This window comes from Triticum dicoccoides, chromosome 3B (assembly GCF_002162155.2).
Source record: "Triticum dicoccoides isolate Atlit2015 ecotype Zavitan chromosome 3B, WEW_v2.0, whole genome shotgun sequence".
NCBI lineage: Eukaryota > Viridiplantae > Streptophyta > Magnoliopsida > Poales > Poaceae > Triticum > Triticum dicoccoides.
Window position 1 is genome coordinate 562034967 of NC_041385.1, and position 18692 is coordinate 562053658.

Consider the following 18692-nt stretch of genomic DNA (forward strand, 5'->3'; position numbering starts at 1 on the left):
TAGTTTAGCGCCTATAGCTAGCCCTCAACGTTGGGTTAATAGACGCTTCGCAGTTTTTTCTTTAAATATTTATCTTTTCCTCTTTAAGCGCGTACACAAGGCCTTTCAATGGAGATGCTTTGAGTAATTTTGGACATCATGTCTGGTTCGTGCACCACCTTGTGTAACATTTTGAATAGGGAGTGGCTAGAACTTAGTCAAGTCTCAAATGGCATATAACATAAAAAAACATAAACTATAGCACCAACTGAGACTTAGTTAAGTCTTAGTCAACTGAGATTTAGCAATCCCGTTTGAATATATAAAGTGAGCTTGGTTTTCAGAAAAAGGCACAATAACATCATCCGCCAGGCAAAAAATGCAGTAACATCACATCCATGATGCAAATTGTTTCACGGGACACAAGTACGACATCGACATGAGGCAAAGAAATTAAACTCCATATACATGGACTAAAAGAGCATTAAAGGCGTACAAACACTAAAGCAGAACGACAGCCACATCTCCACCAAAGCAACAACGCACTACGGATTGGAGATGATTAAAAAGAATGCACTACGTTTCTCGCTGCTTCATGATCAACACCGCACCTAGAAAGCGAGGACGGAGGCCACGGCTACGCCGAGGAGGCCGCGGACGCCAGCAAAGGCGGCCGCGGCGGCACCTAAACCGCTGCTCTCGGGGCCTATGATGCTCGCCGTAGGGCCGGACGCGCTGCCGATCGGCGTGGTGAAGCTCCCTCCCATGCCGGGGGTAGCTGGGTTTGTCGAGCCCGGGGAAGAAGAGTTGGTGCCGGTGCCGGTGCCTGTCGCCGTGCCGTTCCCGGTGCTCGTCCCTGCAGCACTGCGCGATTTACATAGGGAAAATACGTCAGCTCATCATGCAATGATAAATGTTTGGTAAGTACTCGTTATGATTTGCCCGGGTACAAGGGATTATTACCTTGCGGTTGCAGGGTACTTGCAGGTTCCCGAGCCTGCAGCAGTTACAAACACATATGCATGGTGAGGTGAGGCCGATAGAACTAAACAGCATGGTGATCGTCCTAGTCCCTCAGAAAAAGAGAGTAGAAGGTAGAAGGCACGGTACGTACTGGGATCGGCGGAGGAGAGGGTGGCGGTGCCGCCGAAGTCGCAGGTGGCGCCCTTGGTCTGGCTGCTCCTCTGGTAGTAGCTGTTGACCGCGTAGGAACAGTGCGCCACCACGGAGTCGGGGCTGTGGCAGCTCCCTCCCGTGGCCACCGGCGCGCAGTCCGCGCCCTGCCCGCACGCGTAGTCCAGCGTCTCCTGCAGCGCCGTCTCGTTCGCGTCCGACCTGCACACGCACCACTCCGCGTCTGCACGTACGCGCCGGAAACACACACACACGACACAACCGGCGTCACATACATGCAGCCACTCACCACCGCGCCACAACGGCGAAATCCATGCACGTACATCTCACTCACCTGATCCCGTGATCGACACGGCCAGCAAGAGCAGCAGCAGGAACGCCGGACTCGCCATCGTAACGATCGGCGAAGTGTTGGTGGAGGTCCGAGCTAGAGCTCGTGCGCGCGCGCTCTCCTCCGCTGGCTGGCTCTGAGTCGAGTGTTCGACGACGATAGCTGCTGGTGTGTGTGTGGCCGCGCTACGTACGCCCGAGAAGTAGTGCGGGGTGAGCTTTCCTTCGGCTATATGCTTTATATCGGCAGCCGGCCGGCCACGTCCTTTTCCTCTCCTCTCCTTTCCGCTCTTTCCGACCATTCCGCTGGGTGTCGACTTTGGGCCGAGCTGCCATATTTCTTAGGCGCGAAGTTTTGCGTGGCGAGCCATGTCACACGGGACACCTGTTAGGGCATGTACAATGATTGATAAGATAGTCTTATCTTAAGTCCTGCATGTAAATTAGAGATGACAAAAAAACATGTCTACAATGGATCATTTCTTAGCCTTATCTTTAATAATTAGCTGTTCCTAAAAATATGGTGAGACAAATTATGTTAAGAGATCATCTCTTGTCTTCTCTTAAATAAGAGAAGACAAGCCTTATCTTACGATTTCTCTCTCCTCCACTTCACCATTTATCCCACGTGACACTCTTAAGATAGAACCATTGTACATGCCCTTAGTTGATACTGCGGGCTGCTCTAGCTAGCTACGCCGGGTATGCGAGCCACCATCGCCAAAAGTAAAGGCAATGAAGGTTGCAAAGTTGTGTGTGAGCTCTGTGGCATGTGATGTGCTGTTCTTTTTTCGTAGTGGTAGTGCTTACCAGACACAGAGGGCCCTTGTATTTTTTTTCCGTGGAAAAAGAAGAAATGGCAAAGCGGTATATAAGCTAATGATGGTATGGTAGATAGGTTCTTTTGCCCAAAAGAAAAAGAGACAATATCTTGCATATACTCTTACATATGACTTTTTACCTCCAATGTTTATTATTAAAGGGCACGGACATGACTTTTTACCTTCAATGTTTATTATTAGAGAGACAATAGCCAAAGTACCACTAGTCAAAACCAAACATGCCAAAATACCACTAGTAAAAGCCAACTTGCCAAAAAATAGCACTTACTTCAGTTTTCTCTAGCCAAAATACCACTAGTTCATAACTGAGACTAACATCATCCAAAAAAAGACTTGCATGCCCTTACCTCTTCAACACAAAATGGACATGGACACAAAATGGTTCTCACAACACAATATAGCAATTAGCAAAAGAGCACCTCCTGATCACATACACCATTCTGCTACTAAGCATGCAAGCACAGTTGCAAACAGTCATCGTACCATAGGATAGGAGTACTTGCTCCGGTTACATAGCATCTAATTAATCTGCTACAAATTATAATAAAAACAGTTAGAACTGCAACTGACTAAGGAAATGCAGCTCTCTGCTCTCCCTGATTGACGAACCAAAATCCATATATCTGCAAGTTGAAAATGGTATTAGTTAGTATTATGACATTTCCTGAATGTAGATATCTTAGTGTTGGATGTTTTCTTTCTAGTACTAACCATAGGATAGCAGAAAAGAAAGGTTGTGAGCAACAGCAGAATAACCAACAAGTCACATAACATAAAAGAACAAAGTATGCAACCTGATCTGGAGCGCTCAACATCCCAAAGCTTGCTGATATCCTCCTTCACATGGCATTGTTGTTTTTAGAGAGAATGGAGTAAGGATCAGGATGAAGGCAATTTAGAATCCAAATGTTTTTAGAGAAAATTAATGAACGGAAAAGACAAGTGGCTAGTATAATCTGCATTCCAGTACAGCAAACTCATACCATAAGCAAAAGATCATGGTTCTCACAACCAAATGAACTAAACTCATCGAAGAGGGCTAGGAGCAGCAGTTTTGCTCCTTGTAGAGGCACTAGGAGGTGTTGAAGCAATTGCAATAGCTGCTGCCCTTTGCCTTGTCATTGGACTTGTAGGAGTAACAAGTTGAGTACCTTGTTGGTGTAATACGAGAAGAAGTAGCTGCAATGCTTGCTTCAACCTTTGAATTTTCCTACAGTTCAATACAACATTATTAGCAATTAATATGCAAGACATTTGGCAACAAGTGAAAGGAATTTAGACTCATGAAATAATTATTGTGGAGGAGGAGTAGCATCTCGGTCCGCGTCACTTTCAATCTCTGGCTCCTTGCATGTCTTCCAAAGATGACCTAATGCTCCACACCTTTTGCATTTATGTTTTCTGCCGGTTCCACCTTCGGTGTCATTCTTTATCCTCCTAGTTCTTGGACGTCCAGCACTCTTGGTAAGCTTGGGAGGGATCATATCAAATCCAGGATTTACCTTGGGCCATTGGGACCTGCCCCTAATTGGCATGAGAATTCCCTCATATGCCGCTTTGAACCTTGCCACTGAGAAGCACTCATCAATATAATCCTCATGCTTGGCTTTTTTGGAGAATATGAACCGAAGAGCATGTGTGCATGGCTTACCACAAATCCGCCATCTCCTACAAGAGCACTCATTTTTCTCCAAGTTAACGGTGTGCCTCCATCCATTTCCTGAAATCTCAGCTATATTTGGCGATGCTCTTGCTTCCAAATAATGCAGCCCCTTGCTTTTCAAATTCAACTCCTTTATCACACTAGGTAGTATGTAACCTAGAAGCGCACCGGCAACGGCTCTCCTTTTCTCTAACAATTTCGTTATCATTTCCCTAAGGTTGTCCAAAAGCTCAACCAATGCAAGCTGCTTCATGTCCTTAATCCAATTATTGAAAACCTTACTACTTTTGTGTTAGAACATGTATCAAACAATTGGGCTATCTCTGATTCAGAGATCAATGGGACGGCGTTATCTCCAAATCCATACCAAATGGTCATTCTCTGATCAGCAGACCATTTGTACCTCTCCTCCACAACCTCCTTTATCCGCGCCACAGACAAGCCCCGACCGGCCATAAAATTCCATGTTTTGCCCCTTGTGTACACTCTTCTGCCATCTACAATCATCAAGTAAGATTGGACATCTATTTCTACTTTGAAATCGCCCATCGAATCTGAAACACACAAACAGAGGCTCATCATCTAGGAGCATTCACCATTGACAGTAGATACTAGCACCATTCACAGTAGATACTAGTTGCTAGAGACAATACATCATCTATACCTGACAAAACACCAAATATTCCCATCCACTTGCAAGAAAAATACCAGGGATTTGCTGCACTTGAAATGAAAAATACTAAGGTAACATGGGGGAAATCATACAAGGTTGAGGGCCCTGGTAGGATGGCGCTGAGCTGTTGGGGAGAGCCGAGTCGGAAGCTGCTGTCGAGGGCCAGGGAGGGCAGCGTCGGGAGCCTGGGAGGCCGCCCCAGCAGCTGCCGTGGAGGACCTGGGAGGACGGCGTCGGGCCTCACCGGGGTCCTGTGAGGTCGGCGCCGGGCCTCGTCGGGGTCGTTGGAGGCCAGCGTCGGGGGCCCGGGGAGGGCGGCGAGGCCACAGGACGCGGTGCTGGGCGGTCAGGCTAGGGGAGGGAGGTGGGGCGAGCGGAAGGGCGGCGGAGCAAGCGCCGGCTCGCCGCCATGAGTGGGCTGGGAGGAGGAGGAGGATACGGGAGAGATGTGTACGAGGATATCTCTTTAGGTTTACCGGGGGCATTTTGGGAATACTAGAAAAAGTGACAAATTGCTAACAGTTTGACTAACAGAATTTGTTTGACATATAACGGGAGTGCTATTGTGGCCTGAAAAACTGAGAGAAGAGTGCTATTTTGACACTTTGGTTTTTCATAGTGGTGTTTTGGCACTCGTGGTTTCCATTAGTGGTATAGTGGCAATTCTCTCATTATTAGAGGGTGCGGACATGACTTTTTACCTCCAATGTTTATTATTAAAGGGCGCGGACAGAGGGCAACACCCCCCGCCCCTCCAGACACACACACGTTGATTCACCTCACGCCTTGGTTTAGAGCTCACAAGTCATACCTCGTCCCAACCTCATGCATTCCTTGGCATGCCATGTTAACACCTCGACGCAACAAATAGTTCATATTTTGTTACGGTGTCAAACCTCTTCATTGTGTGTCAACTCAATGTAAGTGTAGGGATCCTCATGGCAAAGTTGTATCAATCATACGATGGTATGGTTGGTACTTGGTAGATTCTTTTGTGGAGGAAAAAAGGGACAATATTTCTTGCACATAGTCGGTAGGTCTGACTTTACACCCCTAATACTTTATCAGAGGGCGGAGACACAGGGCCGCCCCCCTCCCCCCCACCTGGTCCGGCCATTGAGCTCACACTTCGTCCCAACCTCAAGCTCATTCCTTGCTATGCCACCTCAACAACTCAGACACAACAAAGAGCACATGCCTTGTTATGGTGTCAAACCTCTCTTCATCGTGCATCAACTAGACGTCAAACCTCATGCCTTGTTATGGTGTCAAACCTCTCTTCATCGCGCATCAAATGGACGTCAAACCTCATGCCTTGTTATGGTGTCAAACCTCATGCGTTGCTATGGTGTCAAATCTCATGCCAAAGAGGCCATGCAATGTTAATTGCAAAAAAAAGAGCCCATGCCTTGTTATGGTGTCAAGCCTCTTCGTCGCGCATTTACTCGATGTCAAGTGTGGGAAGGTCCATGGCAAAGATATGTCAATCATAGGATTGTGTGGTTGATCGATTATTTTGTGAAGAGGAGAAAGGGGTGTTATCTAATTATTACCACACAATCCTGGTAAACCGTAATTTTTACCATGATGTTTTATCGTAGGGTGGAGACAGGAGGCATTACCTGAACATCATTCCAACCTAGCAGGCTTCGTCTATTGGGAGGTTGTTGGATGATCTAACAAAACAATGGCAAAATGCAAGGAGAGAAAATGCACAACTATTGTTGCGATGTATATCTTGTGGAACATACTGAAGATTCCCTTGGGGGGTGGGGGGATGGGGGCGCTTGCGCTGTTGTTGTGATTCTCGTTCTAGCACATGCAAGCCTCCACATCATCAATCAACATGCAAGTCCATCACATTGAATCTTTTCTAACACATGAAAAACCCTCTACATCATCAAACACAAGCAAACCCTCCACGTCATTAGATTCTTTTACCTTTTAGCAACAAATCATTTCACAGTTTATTGCTAAAAAATCTCACAGCAACGCGCGGGGTGTTATCTAATTATTACACCAACACGCACCTAGACAGACAAACATCGGAAGACAACCCGGCTTATTTCGTGGATCGCGGCGAAAACTGTGCTAGACACTATTCTTAAAATACGGCTTCTTCAGTGCAGTGATCTTCTGGACGGACGGCCTCGCCATCAGACCAGACCACCAGGCTTTCACATGCAGATACGCGTCAAACAAAGAAGCGTAGGGTGTAGCCGCCAGGCATGCGGTAATAGACACATGGTTAAGGTCCGCTAGGCTGAGGAAGTCTCCAGCAAGGTACTTGCACTTGGTCAGGCGCGCCTCGTACACCTCCAGCACCTTCTTCAGTTTCACAAGGTTATCCTCGACAATTTTCTGGTCAGTGGCTCGCCCGAACATAGGACGGATGAGGCACTCAAGGATAATAGGCTCCATTGCGGCCGTGTACCGATGGGCCTCCACCTCGAGCCACACATCTACCATTGCTGATTCCTTGAGGTTGCCCTCCTTCAAAAGCTCCGGATTGTTCTTGCGGCATGTGTACTTGCAAATAGCACGCGATTCTAACAAGGAGGAAAAAAAACATTTCATTATTTGCCTAGTGGAAACATTGTTTCACATAGCAACCAAGTCCCAAAATATGTACTCCTTTTTTTTTATGAAACAATGGGAGCTTGCTGCCAAAGTGAAAAGGCATAACAAATAATAAAATCGAGAAGGCAAAACAAGAGCTGGTAAAGGGAGGGAATGGGGCTCCTAATACAATAACAGCTGACAATTTATACATAATTGATATATATTTTGCATCACGTCATCTTATACTGAACAGCTTAGGTACCATTTGAACCAAGGTGGAAAACTGGAAATGCCAGCTTAGACACACTTTTGGGAAATAAGGCAGCAACATCAACAGCAAAGCAACAATAATGTCAGAGCATCTTGTCCCTTTTAAGTTTATATTAACGATGGATGGAAAAGAGAGACATCTCCAAGAGTTAGCATCATACCCCAGACGTAGAAGTCACCATCCTGCAAAACCGGCATCTGACCAAAGGGCTGCAGAGGACCATATGAAGACAGTGAGGTTTTTGTCAATCAGATGTCACACCTCTTAAAAACAGGAATCAAATGCCACAGTTAATATAACACTAAGATCGGTTGAATAAACCAATGTGAATAAGATAACATGCATACATTTCCGTTGTACTAAGATTGAGACACTTATTTTGGGACGGAGGGAGTACATGCTTCTTTTAGTATAGAACTGGCGAGCAGAAAATTTGCCGCCAAACATACCCCGTAGTAGCAGACTAATTGTATGTATAGATAATTCCACATTCAAATTCATGGTTAATTGCGTTCAACGAAACTGTAGCTACTAAAGGGATCGACAAAGCAGAGTGTGGAAAGATCTGCTCAAAAGGCAAAAAAAAAAAATTGCTTAGAAGACAAGTCTGAAATTTCGAATAGTACCAATCGTCGAATGGATGGTTACAATAGGAGGGAAAAAGTTACCAAGTGCGTGTATCTTAACAGGCTGGATGGTTTGTATGGAGACAGTTGATCAGGTTCTTGGTAGCTTGGTGCTACTTGCAGACCTGCAGACGCAATGTACTCCCGACGCAAATGTTGTACTAAAGCAGTGTGAATTAATATGAATCGGAGGGACTAGTTAACCTAGCAGTCATCAGAACAAGGCTTGTTTTGATGACCAGTTGATTAGATCTCCTGCTGAGATCATATGTTGCATGTGTTCGTTTCTGAAATTCTAGTCAGGACTTCATAAGAAGAACAAGCAGGCATGGGTTTCAGTGAGCTGCACCGGAAACGCCTACCGGAGACCCCTCTTGAGACTAGAAGCATATATGGAGGGCATTGCAAACTGAATGCGGTAAGCTTACGTACGTTCCTGGCGAGGTGGTCGGGGGTCTTGTGCTCGCCGGCGCCGAAGTCGATGGGCACGACGTCGTACTCGACGCCTGCCTCCTCCAGGGCCGCCACGCACCTCGTCACGTTCCACGACATGGTCATGCCGTACAGCTTCACCGGAGCCATCGCCACTCCCTGTTACGACCCGATCTGGAGGGTAGGTGAGAGGAGAGGAGAGCAGCTGAGGAAGGAGACGGCGGAGGTGAGAGGAGAGCACACGCTTCTCATTTCTTTTTAAACCCCAAGGTTTACACTTTACAGTTTACAACACAGCCACACAAAAGTTCTTTTTTTCTTTGAGAAGAACACAGCCACACACTTAAATAGCCACTAGGCCGATCCCCCATTGGGCCACTCTCGGTCCCTCGTTACAAGGCCGACGGCCCACCGCCGCAAGAGACAGCTCTCTTGCAATCTTCAGTCCGCTGCAGGTTCAGTACTGTCAGCAGCCCTGTAGCCCATGCCCCCGCAGGAGGAGCGCCAAGCCCTGTAGCTGATCCAGCGGTTGCCGGCAACAGCGATCCAGAGCGCGTCAAGGACCAGAGGCCCAAGTATACACGGGCCAAGAGACCACCCCAGTGGCTTGCTAGCCCAAACTGGGCCCGTTAAGCGGGTGTAATAGTATATAAACTGAGCCGAGTTACTTGTAAGGATTGGCTAGGAATTGGACGGCTGCGGCTGCGGCCGCGGCCGCGGCTTGGTTGTAACGGATAGAGGTGCGGGTGGCTGGGCGGAATCCTCATCCGAAAATTCAAATATCTTAGCTCGAATCCCCATGAAATTCTCAGATCCATAGTTAGCAAGAGAGATCCTCACATCTGGTAATCAGAGCCTTCGTCCTGGAGCTGCCCCCTCACCGCTACCCGACGCGTCTCGGCGACCGGCGGCGACGTCAAGCGATGGAAGGGTTGAGCGACGAAGGCCACTCCGTCTACGAGATCCTTCGCCATGAATTCGCCAACGACTTGGATGACAAGCTTCGAACGCATGGTGAGTCGCTTCTCAAATCGATGAGCAAAATGATGGAGAGGAACAACACGACGCTCGATGGGCTGATATCAGCAAGAACTGACGGCATCCAGGAAGAGCTCGCCATCGACATCGAGCAAATCAGATCCGACCTGTACAAGACGGAGTCCCAGGAGCACGAACCCAAGCTCGACGCCGCCACGTCTTCGCGCAACGCTGGGCTGGGTCGTGGCGCCGCCGCGACCGGCGCCCTTGGCTTCGACAACGAACACCGGGGGAAGGTGCATAATATTTATGTCCCTCCTCCGGTTAGAGGTGCGCGCGATTCTGGTTTCTCCCCTAGAAAGTTTTCCCCTCGGGATTATCCGTCAGTTGATACTGCTGAGCACAATTCGTTTTCTCTGCATTTGGAACTTCCCAAATTTGATGGAACAAATCCGCGACTATGGCAAAATTGCTGCGAGGATCAATTCAAACTCTGGGGCACGCCCGCTAGCCGCTGGGTGTCATTGGCAACTGCTCAGTTTGAGGGGGCCGCAGCGCGTTGGCTTGAGTCGATTCAGAGGCGTATGCCCAACTCCAGCTGGACTAAATTTTGTGAAGCCTTGCAGAGTCATTTTGGCCGAAATCAGCATCAAACACTGCTCAGATGGTTGTTCAGGATTGCTCAGACTACGACTGTCGAAGACTATGTTGAACGGTTTGCGGAATTGTATGACCAGCTGACATCATATGAAGAAGCGCCGAATTCCTTGCACTATATTACTCGATTTTTGGATGGGCTGAAGCCTGGAGTTCGAATGGCAGTGGCCTTGCAGAAACCCAAAGATCTCGATGCAGCTTATGAGTTAGCTCTGCTCCATGAGGAGCTAGGGGAAGTGTATAATCCAACCAGCTTCGCAACTACCAGAAGAACAACACCTTCCACAGGAATTACAAATTCCAAGCCACCGAAGCCAGAAGAGAGGAAAGCAGAATCTGTCAGTAGTACTAGCCAAGAGGACAAATGGACAGCTCTGAAAAACTATAGGAAATCCAAGGGTTTATGTTTTGTGTGTGGAGAAAAGTGGGCCAAAGACCATGTGTGCAAATTCACTGTCCAACTGCATTTCGTCCAAGAGTTGATTGATCAATTACAAACCCAGTCAGTTGAAAGTTCAGACTCTGACAGTGAACAGCAAACCCAATCTTCAGTCCATTCTATCAGGTTATCAGCTGCTGCAATGGGGAAGGAACCTGAAGCTCCTGTTCTGCAATTGGAAATTGAACTACAAGGGCACAAACTACAATTCCTTGTTGACTCTGGCAGCACCCATTCGTTCCTGGATGCACAGTACAAGCACTTAGAAGGGGTCAGCCCAATCAACGCTCTCATTGTCACAGTAGCCGGAGGTACAACAATACACTGCCAGCAACAAATTGAAGAATGTCTCTAGGAATGCAATGGAACCACATTTTCTTCTGACTTCAAGTTGTTGCCCTTGCATACTTATGATGGGATTTTAGGCCTGGATTGGCTCGCCCAACATAGCCCCATATACATCGATTAGGTGGAAAAGTGGCTCTCTTTCGCTAAGGCAGGACATACAGTTACCTTGCATGGGTTTGGAGCTGAGGACTGCACATACACTTGTATAGCCATATCTGCAGTGCACATGGATGAGAAAAACGAAATTCCTCTAGAAATTTAGTCCATTCTAGATGAATTTGCTGATGTTTTTGAAACTCCTACTCAGTTACCTCCCAGGAGGAGTTGTGACCACAAAATCCCTCTAATTCCAGGAGCAAGGCCAGTTGCTGTTGTCAGGCCATATCGAATAGTTCCTCAGTTAAAGGATGAGCTTGAAAGACAAATTGCAGAGTTACTGAAGTCAGGTATAATTAGACCCAGTAAAAGTCCTTTTTCATCTCCTGTGTTGCTAGTAAAGAAGAAAGGAGGAGAATGGAGGCTAGTGGTTGATTACAGGATGTTAAATGCTATCACTGTAAAAGGGAAATTTCCAGTGCCAGTGATTGATGAACTTCTAGATGAACTTGCTGGTGCTGCTTGGTTCACTAAGCTAGACCTCAGAGCAGGTTACCATCAAATCAGGTTAGCTGCTGGGGAGGAGTATAAAACTGCATTTCAAACTCACTTAGGCCATTATGAATTTTTAGTAGTGGCCATGGGACTCAGTGAAGATCCAGGCACTTTCCAAGGAGCAATGAACACCACACTGTCTCCAGTTAACAGGAAAAATGCTTTAGTCTTCTTTGATGACATATTGATTTTCAGCAAATCTTATCAGGAGCACTTGCAACATGTTAGAGAGGTGTTGGCCCTACTCAGAGTTGATCAGTGGAAAGTGAAAATGTCCAAATGTGCTTTTTCTCAACAACAAATTGGTATTTAGGCCACACCATCAGCTCTGCAGGAGTTTCTATTGATTCTAGTAAAATTCAGACAGTAGAACAGTGGCCTACCCCAACCAGTGTAAAAGAGGTGAGAGGATTCCTTGGATTAAGTGGTTACTACAGGAAGTTCATAAAGCATTATGGTCTGATCAGTACACCTCTCACTGAGCTGCTTAAGAAAGGAGTGCCATTTGTCTGGACTACAGTGACTGAAACTGCATTCACAACTCTCAAGAAGGCCCTGGTGGAAGCCCCAGTTTTAGCTCTGCCACAATTTGACAAGCCTTTTGTCATTGAAACCGATGCCTGTGATTCAGGAATTGGGGCTGTACTCATGCAAGAAGGTCATCCTATAGCTTATGTCAGCAAGGCCTTGGGGCCCAATGTCAGGACCCCGACTCGATGTCACATCGATCTAGCTGGTAACACCTCATATCACTTTGCGGCCTCACGCACGGTATCCCCACGGGTGTCGTCTTACCTTTTCCCGGGACCGTTTGCGCCTTTTGGCTCACGTATATGATAGTGTCGCTAGCATCCATATGATAAAGAGCCCGGGCTGACATGACCAGTCGTAAACCCAAAGTGGCACAGACTTACAGGGACAGGCATCCATGACCCAGCTTCGAACGTGTCGGTCATCAGCAAGTGGGTCCGGGCTGTAGCACTGGGCTAGCAGGACTCCGGTAAACCGGGCTGTAGCGGGCTAACAGGACTCCGGTACTCAAAGCGTGACATTTCCCCGAAGGGACAGACACAGGAACGAAGAAGGACACATGCCGGCCAGCCTAAGTGTTCCAGAGCAGTAGCAAGCTACCATGGCTCAGCGGTAACACTAGGAGACATTTCCCGGTAAGAGAGGCTACTAAAGATATACAACTAGATAGTCAGATCCCACACATACCAAGCATTTCAATCATACACACAATATGCTCGATATGTGCAAATACAACGAAGCATCACAACATGACTCTACGACACAAGTACTTTATTTAAGGCTCAGAGAGCCATACATAGCATACACAAAGGTACGGGTCTCACGACCCCACATACAAGTCATACAGTCATACAAACCAGCAGCGGAAGTAACTTGTCTGAGTACAGACAACTAGTAAAATAAAAGAGGCTTGGAAAGCCTAGCTATACTACGTGGTCCTTCACAAGCTCAGGGTCACCACCTGGGTCTTTAGCCTACTCATTGATGTCAACGTCTACATAGAACCCATCAGAAGGGGTTGCAGCGTCTTCTGTAAAAATGTAGATTATAGCAACATGAGTACAAAGGTACTCAGCAAGACTTACATCAGAACCTACATACATGCATATTATCAAGAAGGGTTGGTGGAGTTATTGCAGCAAGCCAGCTTTGACTCTTGGCTAGACTATCCTACGATACTCCAACTTGAAATGGTTTTGCGCACACGAGTCCACTACTCACCACTTCAATACACTACCGAGGATTCGCCTCCGTCTTCCTACGGAAGAGCCATCCTCGGCACTCACACTTATCTTGAGGCTTTTAGTAGTTTCCATTTACTTGTCTATGAACTGTATAGGCAACCAAGTAGTCCTTTACCGCGGACGCGGCTATTCGAATAGATTATGATAACCCTGCAGGGGTGTACTTCTTCATACATGTTTCCACCACTTAGCGTCTGCACACGACATGTGCTCGGCAGACTTCAAGCGAAAGCCGACGTGGGTGTAGACCACGACCTACCTAAACACTTAAGCCTCTAGTCCAGGTTTATCGCCTATTCAGGTTCCATCCGCAGGGAGTCCGGCCGGGGTTTCCCATACGGCCCCGAACGATGTGAACAGGGTTCCCGAGATGCCTAACGGGTATTCGGTACACCGTGCCACGTACCTACCGCATCACAGCCCACCCCTACGGTCAGCGCTGTCCACGGCCTCCAGTAGGCTACAAACACCAGAAACTACTTGCAACTCCTGGACAGAGAGCTAGGGTGAATAAGAAGTCGAGCGGGGTCATATTTCAGGGCCCAATGCATGGTAGTAGCTGTATCTTAAATCACGCATACAGATCTCAGTGCTTAAGGTCGGCTTCAATGAAACAACCCACCATGTACTCCTACATGGCCTCTCATCGATACCTTTACCAAATCGTGTTCACCACACCACTCTCATTACCGAGATAAACATTTCACTCTAGCCCATCACCCAGATGAACCAGACCTGACACGACTCTAAGCATAGCAGGCATAGCAAGGTAGGAACAACACATACATATGGCTCAAACAACTGCTACACATGCTAGTGGGTTTCATCTAGTTATTGTGGCAATGACAGGTCATGCAGAGGAAATGGGTTCAACTACCGTAGCACACAGCAGTTTGAAACGCGTTGTCTTAATGCAGTAAAAGAGAGCAGGAGCGAGAACATGGGATTGTATCGATATGATCAAATGGTTGGTTGCTTGCCTGATGGTTCGATGCACTGATACGGTTCTTCGTTAGGGTAATCAGGGTACTCTTCGGGGACAGAACCTGTCGCAAAGGGCATCGATACACAAGCATCACCAAACAATGTGCAACAATATGATGCATGCATGAAACATGGCAATATGAGTGTATTGGGCTAATGCAACTAAAGCCAGAAGGGTTTGAACAAATTTGAATCAAAGATTCAAATTCCAAATTCAAATATGGCCTTTTTAAGTGCCTTTTCTTGTTCTGCTTAAAACATCAATTTAACTTGTTTGATCATGCATGAAAATAGTACAGATGGATAGATTGGATTTTTCTGATCATTTTTCATATATAATTTGTCCAATTTGGAGTTACAGAATAAAAGTTATGAATTTTTGAAGTTTAAATAATATTTTGGAATTTCCTGATTTAAATTAAATCCAGAAAATCAATTACTGCGTCAGCCTGACGTCAGTGTGACGTCAGCAGGTCAACGGAACTGGTCCAGGTCAAACCTGACAGTGGGTCCCGCATGTCAGGGTGATTATTTTAATTAAAACTTAATTAAAACTAATCCTGTTTAATTAACAGGGCTGGGCCCCACCTGTCATTGACTCAGGGGAGTCAACCAGGGCCCACCCGTGGTCAAAGTTAATGTCGGCTGCCGGCGTTTAGTCGCCGGCGAGCCCGACGCGGCGGCGGAAGTGGTTTTGGTCATTTCGGCCACCAAACGGACCGCGGAGACCACCGGAGTGGAGCTGAGGCCAACCCGCAGCTCTTGGCGGAGCCCGTTGGGGTCGGGGTGGCTGGAGTCGACGGCGGCGAGCTCGGCTGCGGCCGCCGGGGTTCGGTCGTGCACGGGAACGGTGCTGGAGCTCGAAGTCGAGCAAAACGAGGCGCTAGGGATGCTCTACGGGGTCTTGCGAACTCGTTGGACTCGCCGGGGTGACCAAATGGTCACCGGAGCTGCGTCGACGGCGAGCTCGGCGACGGCGGAGGTTCGGCCGTGGTGGGGAGGTGGCTACGGTGAGGGAACGAGGGGAAGGAGAGGGGGAAACGGTGGCGTAGCTCACCGCGGTTGCAGTGGGCGTCGAAGCGGGCTCGGGGACGCGCTGGAGACGGCGAATTCGACGGCGACGGTGGTCGGAGCCCGAAGAGGGGAACGGCGACGTGGCGGCGATGCAGGGCTTCCGGGGAGCTGTGGAGCGGTGGGGAGGAAGAGGGAGTCGAGGCGGAGCTCCTGAGCTAGTCGGGGGAGCGAGGGGTGGCCGGAGATGGCTGCTATGGCGGACGGCGGCGACGGTGGTGTTCGGCCGTGTGAGAGAGAGAGCGAGGGAGAGGAGGGGAGAGCCGGGGGAGAGTGAGAGAGAGCAGGGGGGATCGGGACGGCCTGCGGGAGTCGTCCACGCGGCCAGGAGCGCGTCGGCAAGCAGGAGGTGGCCGCGCGGCCGTGCGCGCGCGAGCACGCAGCAGCTTCGGGGCGAGGGGAGGAAGACGACGGAGAGCTGCAGTGGTGGGCTGGGCCGCTGCTGGCTGGGCCGGCCAGCTGGCTGGGCCGCACAGTGGAGGAGCCCAGGTAAGTTTTCCCCCTTTTTATTTCTGTTTCTGTTTTATTTAATATATCTGCAACTTTGTTGAATTAAATAAAATACCTAGGCAAGTTCAAAAATCACCAAACTATTCCTGGCCCATAGTTGAATTATTTCCAACATGAAACATTTTAGTTTGGAGATATTTGAGCATTTAAATATTTTATATTATTTTAAATGCCCAAATTCAAATATTTATGATTTAATTCAAAAACCCTAGGATGGCCTAGGAAAATGTGCACCATTTTTGGCAGAGGTTCTGAACCAAGACAAAAATGATGGGCATTTTAGAAGGGCATTTCAGGTTCATTGAAAAATTATTTTAGTAACCCTAGTTGGTTTCAGAGGGGACTGGGGGTTCTGTCATCCCCATTTCAAGTTTCTGATGAAAGAGTAAACATGATGCAACACTCTAATGCATGACTAGCTAGGTTGTGACAACTCACCCCCACTCAAAAGAATCTCGTCCCGAGATTTGGGTTCCTCCGGGAAGAAGGCGGGGTACTCGAGTCGAAGACGATCCTCCCTTTCCCAAGTTGCTTCATCCTCGGAATGGTGCGACCATTGAACCTTGAGAAACTTGATATTATGACGTCGCGTGGTACGCTCGGCTTGATCGAGGATACGAATGGGGTACTCTCGATATGTAAGATCATCTTGGAGATCAAGCGTTTCGTGGTCCACTTCACGGATAGGATCCGAGAAGCAACGCCTGAGTTGAGAAACGTGGAAGACATCGTGAACTCTGGAGAGATGCGGAGGTAGTTCCAGCTAGTAGGCAACTTCTCCTCGTTTGGCGAGAATGCGAAAAGGTCCAATGTAACGAGGAGCCAATTTGCCTTTGATACCGAAACGATGGGTTCCCTTCAGAGGGGTGACCCGAAGATAAGCCTTCTCGTCAACCTCGAAAGTCATAGCCTTATGTTTTCGGTCATATTGACTCTTTTGACGGGATTGGGCTGTTTTCAACTTTTCACGAATGATACGAACTTGTTCCTCTGCTTCCTGAATCATATCCGGGCCAAAGAATTGTCTTTCCCCGGTCTCTGACCAGTTAAGGGGTGTTCGACACCGTCGTCCATAGAGAATTTCAAAAGGGGCTTTACCTAAGCTAGATTGATAGCTGTTGTTGTAAGCGAATTCGGCAAATGGAAGGCACTTCTCCCAGTCCATTCCGAATGAGATAACAGAGGCTCGAAGCATGTCTTCTAGAATTTGGTTGACGCGTTCCACTTGACCACTCAACTGAGGGTGGAAAGCGGTGCTAAAGGAGAGACGGGTTCCCATAGCATTTTGGAAACTTTCCCAAAATCGAGAGGTGAAGAGACTTCCTCGATCCGAGTTAATTTCCAAAGGAACACCATGGAGAGACACTATTCGAGAGATGTACAAATCTGCCAGCTGACTAGCGGTTATACTCTCTCGAACAGGTAGGAAATGGGCTACTTTGGAAAGACGATCGACCACGACGAAAATAGCATTATTCCCTCTCTTGGTCCTGGGAAAACCGGTAATGAAATCCATACTAATTTTATCCCATTTCCATTCAGGAATAGCTAGGGGTTGAAGGGTGCCAGCAGGCCGTTGATGCTCTGCTTTTACACGACGACAGACGTCGCAATTAGCAATATACTGAGCAATTTCTCTCTTCATCCTAGTCCACCAGAACCTCTGGCGTAGGTCCTGATACATCTTAGTACTACCGGGATGAATAGTGAGAGGAGATTCATGAGCCTCCTTAAGGATCAACTGCCGTAGATGCTGGTTCTTGGGAACCACTAGACGGTTCTCAAAGTACACAACACCATGATCATTTGTGGAGAAACAACTAGCACCTCCGCTAGCAATGTTCTCCTTGATCTTAGCTATTCCCTTATCTCGCTTCTGGGCAGCAATGATTTGATCCGTAAGAGTAGGTTTCGCCACCAAGGTGGAAAGAAATCCTTGAGGAACAATGTGGAGGTTAAGCTTCCGAAATTCCTCATGGAGAAGCGGTTGACTTTGTTGTAACATCAGATTGTTACAATAAGATTTACGACTTAGCGCATCAGCCATGACGTTGGCTTTCCCTGGGGTGTAGGTTATTCCTAAGTCGAAGTCTGTGATCAATTCAACCCAACGTCTCTGCCTGAGATTCAGATCCGGTTGGGTGAAAATGTACTTCAGACTTTGGTGATCAGTGAATATTTCGCAACGATTACCGAGGAGGTAATGTCGCCAGGTCTTAAGTGCATAGACTACGGCTGCAAGCTCTAGATCATGAGTGGGATAATTCTCCTCATGTGGGTGCAATTGCCGTGAGGCGTAGGCAATTACGTGTCGATCTTGCATGAGAATGCAACCTAGTCCTTGTCGCGAGGCGTCGCAGTAGATAACAAAGTCTTTGGAGAAGTCTGGCGGTACCAGTACGGGAGCAGAGGTCAGGCGTCTTTTCAGTTCCTGAAAGCTGTGCTCACATTGTGGAGTCCATTCGAACTTCTTATCTTTCTTGAGGAGTTCGGTTAGAGGTTTGGCAACTTTGGAGAAGTTTTCGACAAAGCGACGGCAATAGCTCGCTAAGCCTAGAAAACTCCGAACTTGCTTGACCGATTCAGGTGGAGTCCAATTAAGGACGGCTTGAACTCGCTCAGGGTTAACAGCAATACCTTTACCAGATATTACATGACCCAGATAGGTCACTTCTGACAACCAGAATTCACATTTAGAAAATTTTACATAAAGGCGATGCTCTCGAAGTTTCTGCAACACTAGCCTTAGATGTTCGGCATGTTCTTC

General features: G+C 47.7%; 2 protein-coding genes and 1 long non-coding RNA gene across 4 annotated transcripts; all 3 read right to left on the bottom strand.

The window, feature by feature from the left end:
* Window positions 1–350: 350 nt before the first annotated feature.
* On the bottom strand, window positions 351–1676 carry LOC119277083 (PLASMODESMATA CALLOSE-BINDING PROTEIN 3-like). The gene is made up of 4 exons (XM_037558302.1): window positions 1448–1676; window positions 1094–1336; window positions 943–976; window positions 351–843 (listed from the first exon to the last, which is right to left on the bottom strand). Exons 1-4 carry the CDS (start codon window positions 1503–1505, stop codon window positions 591–593), a joined length of 588 nt encoding a protein of 195 aa, XP_037414199.1. The 5' UTR covers window positions 1506–1676; the 3' UTR covers window positions 351–590.
* A 929-nt stretch (window positions 1677–2605) lies between these two features.
* On the bottom strand, window positions 2606–5080 carry LOC119277084. Of its 2 annotated transcripts, XR_005136934.1 has the most exons (4): window positions 4714–5080; window positions 3937–4502; window positions 3080–3855; window positions 2606–2908 (listed from the first exon to the last, which is right to left on the bottom strand). It is a non-coding gene; the product is annotated as an uncharacterized LOC119277084 (long non-coding RNA). The 2 variants fall into 2 exon arrangements; XR_005136933.1 differs by having other exon boundaries at window positions 3080–4502.
* A 1384-nt stretch (window positions 5081–6464) lies between these two features.
* On the bottom strand, window positions 6465–8759 carry LOC119277085 (glutathione S-transferase 1-like). The gene is made up of 3 exons (XM_037558303.1): window positions 8513–8759; window positions 7615–7663; window positions 6465–7170 (listed from the first exon to the last, which is right to left on the bottom strand). Exons 1-3 carry the CDS (start codon window positions 8660–8662, stop codon window positions 6713–6715), a joined length of 657 nt encoding a protein of 218 aa, XP_037414200.1. The 5' UTR covers window positions 8663–8759; the 3' UTR covers window positions 6465–6712.
* Between the last annotated feature and the right edge of the window lie 9933 nt (window positions 8760–18692).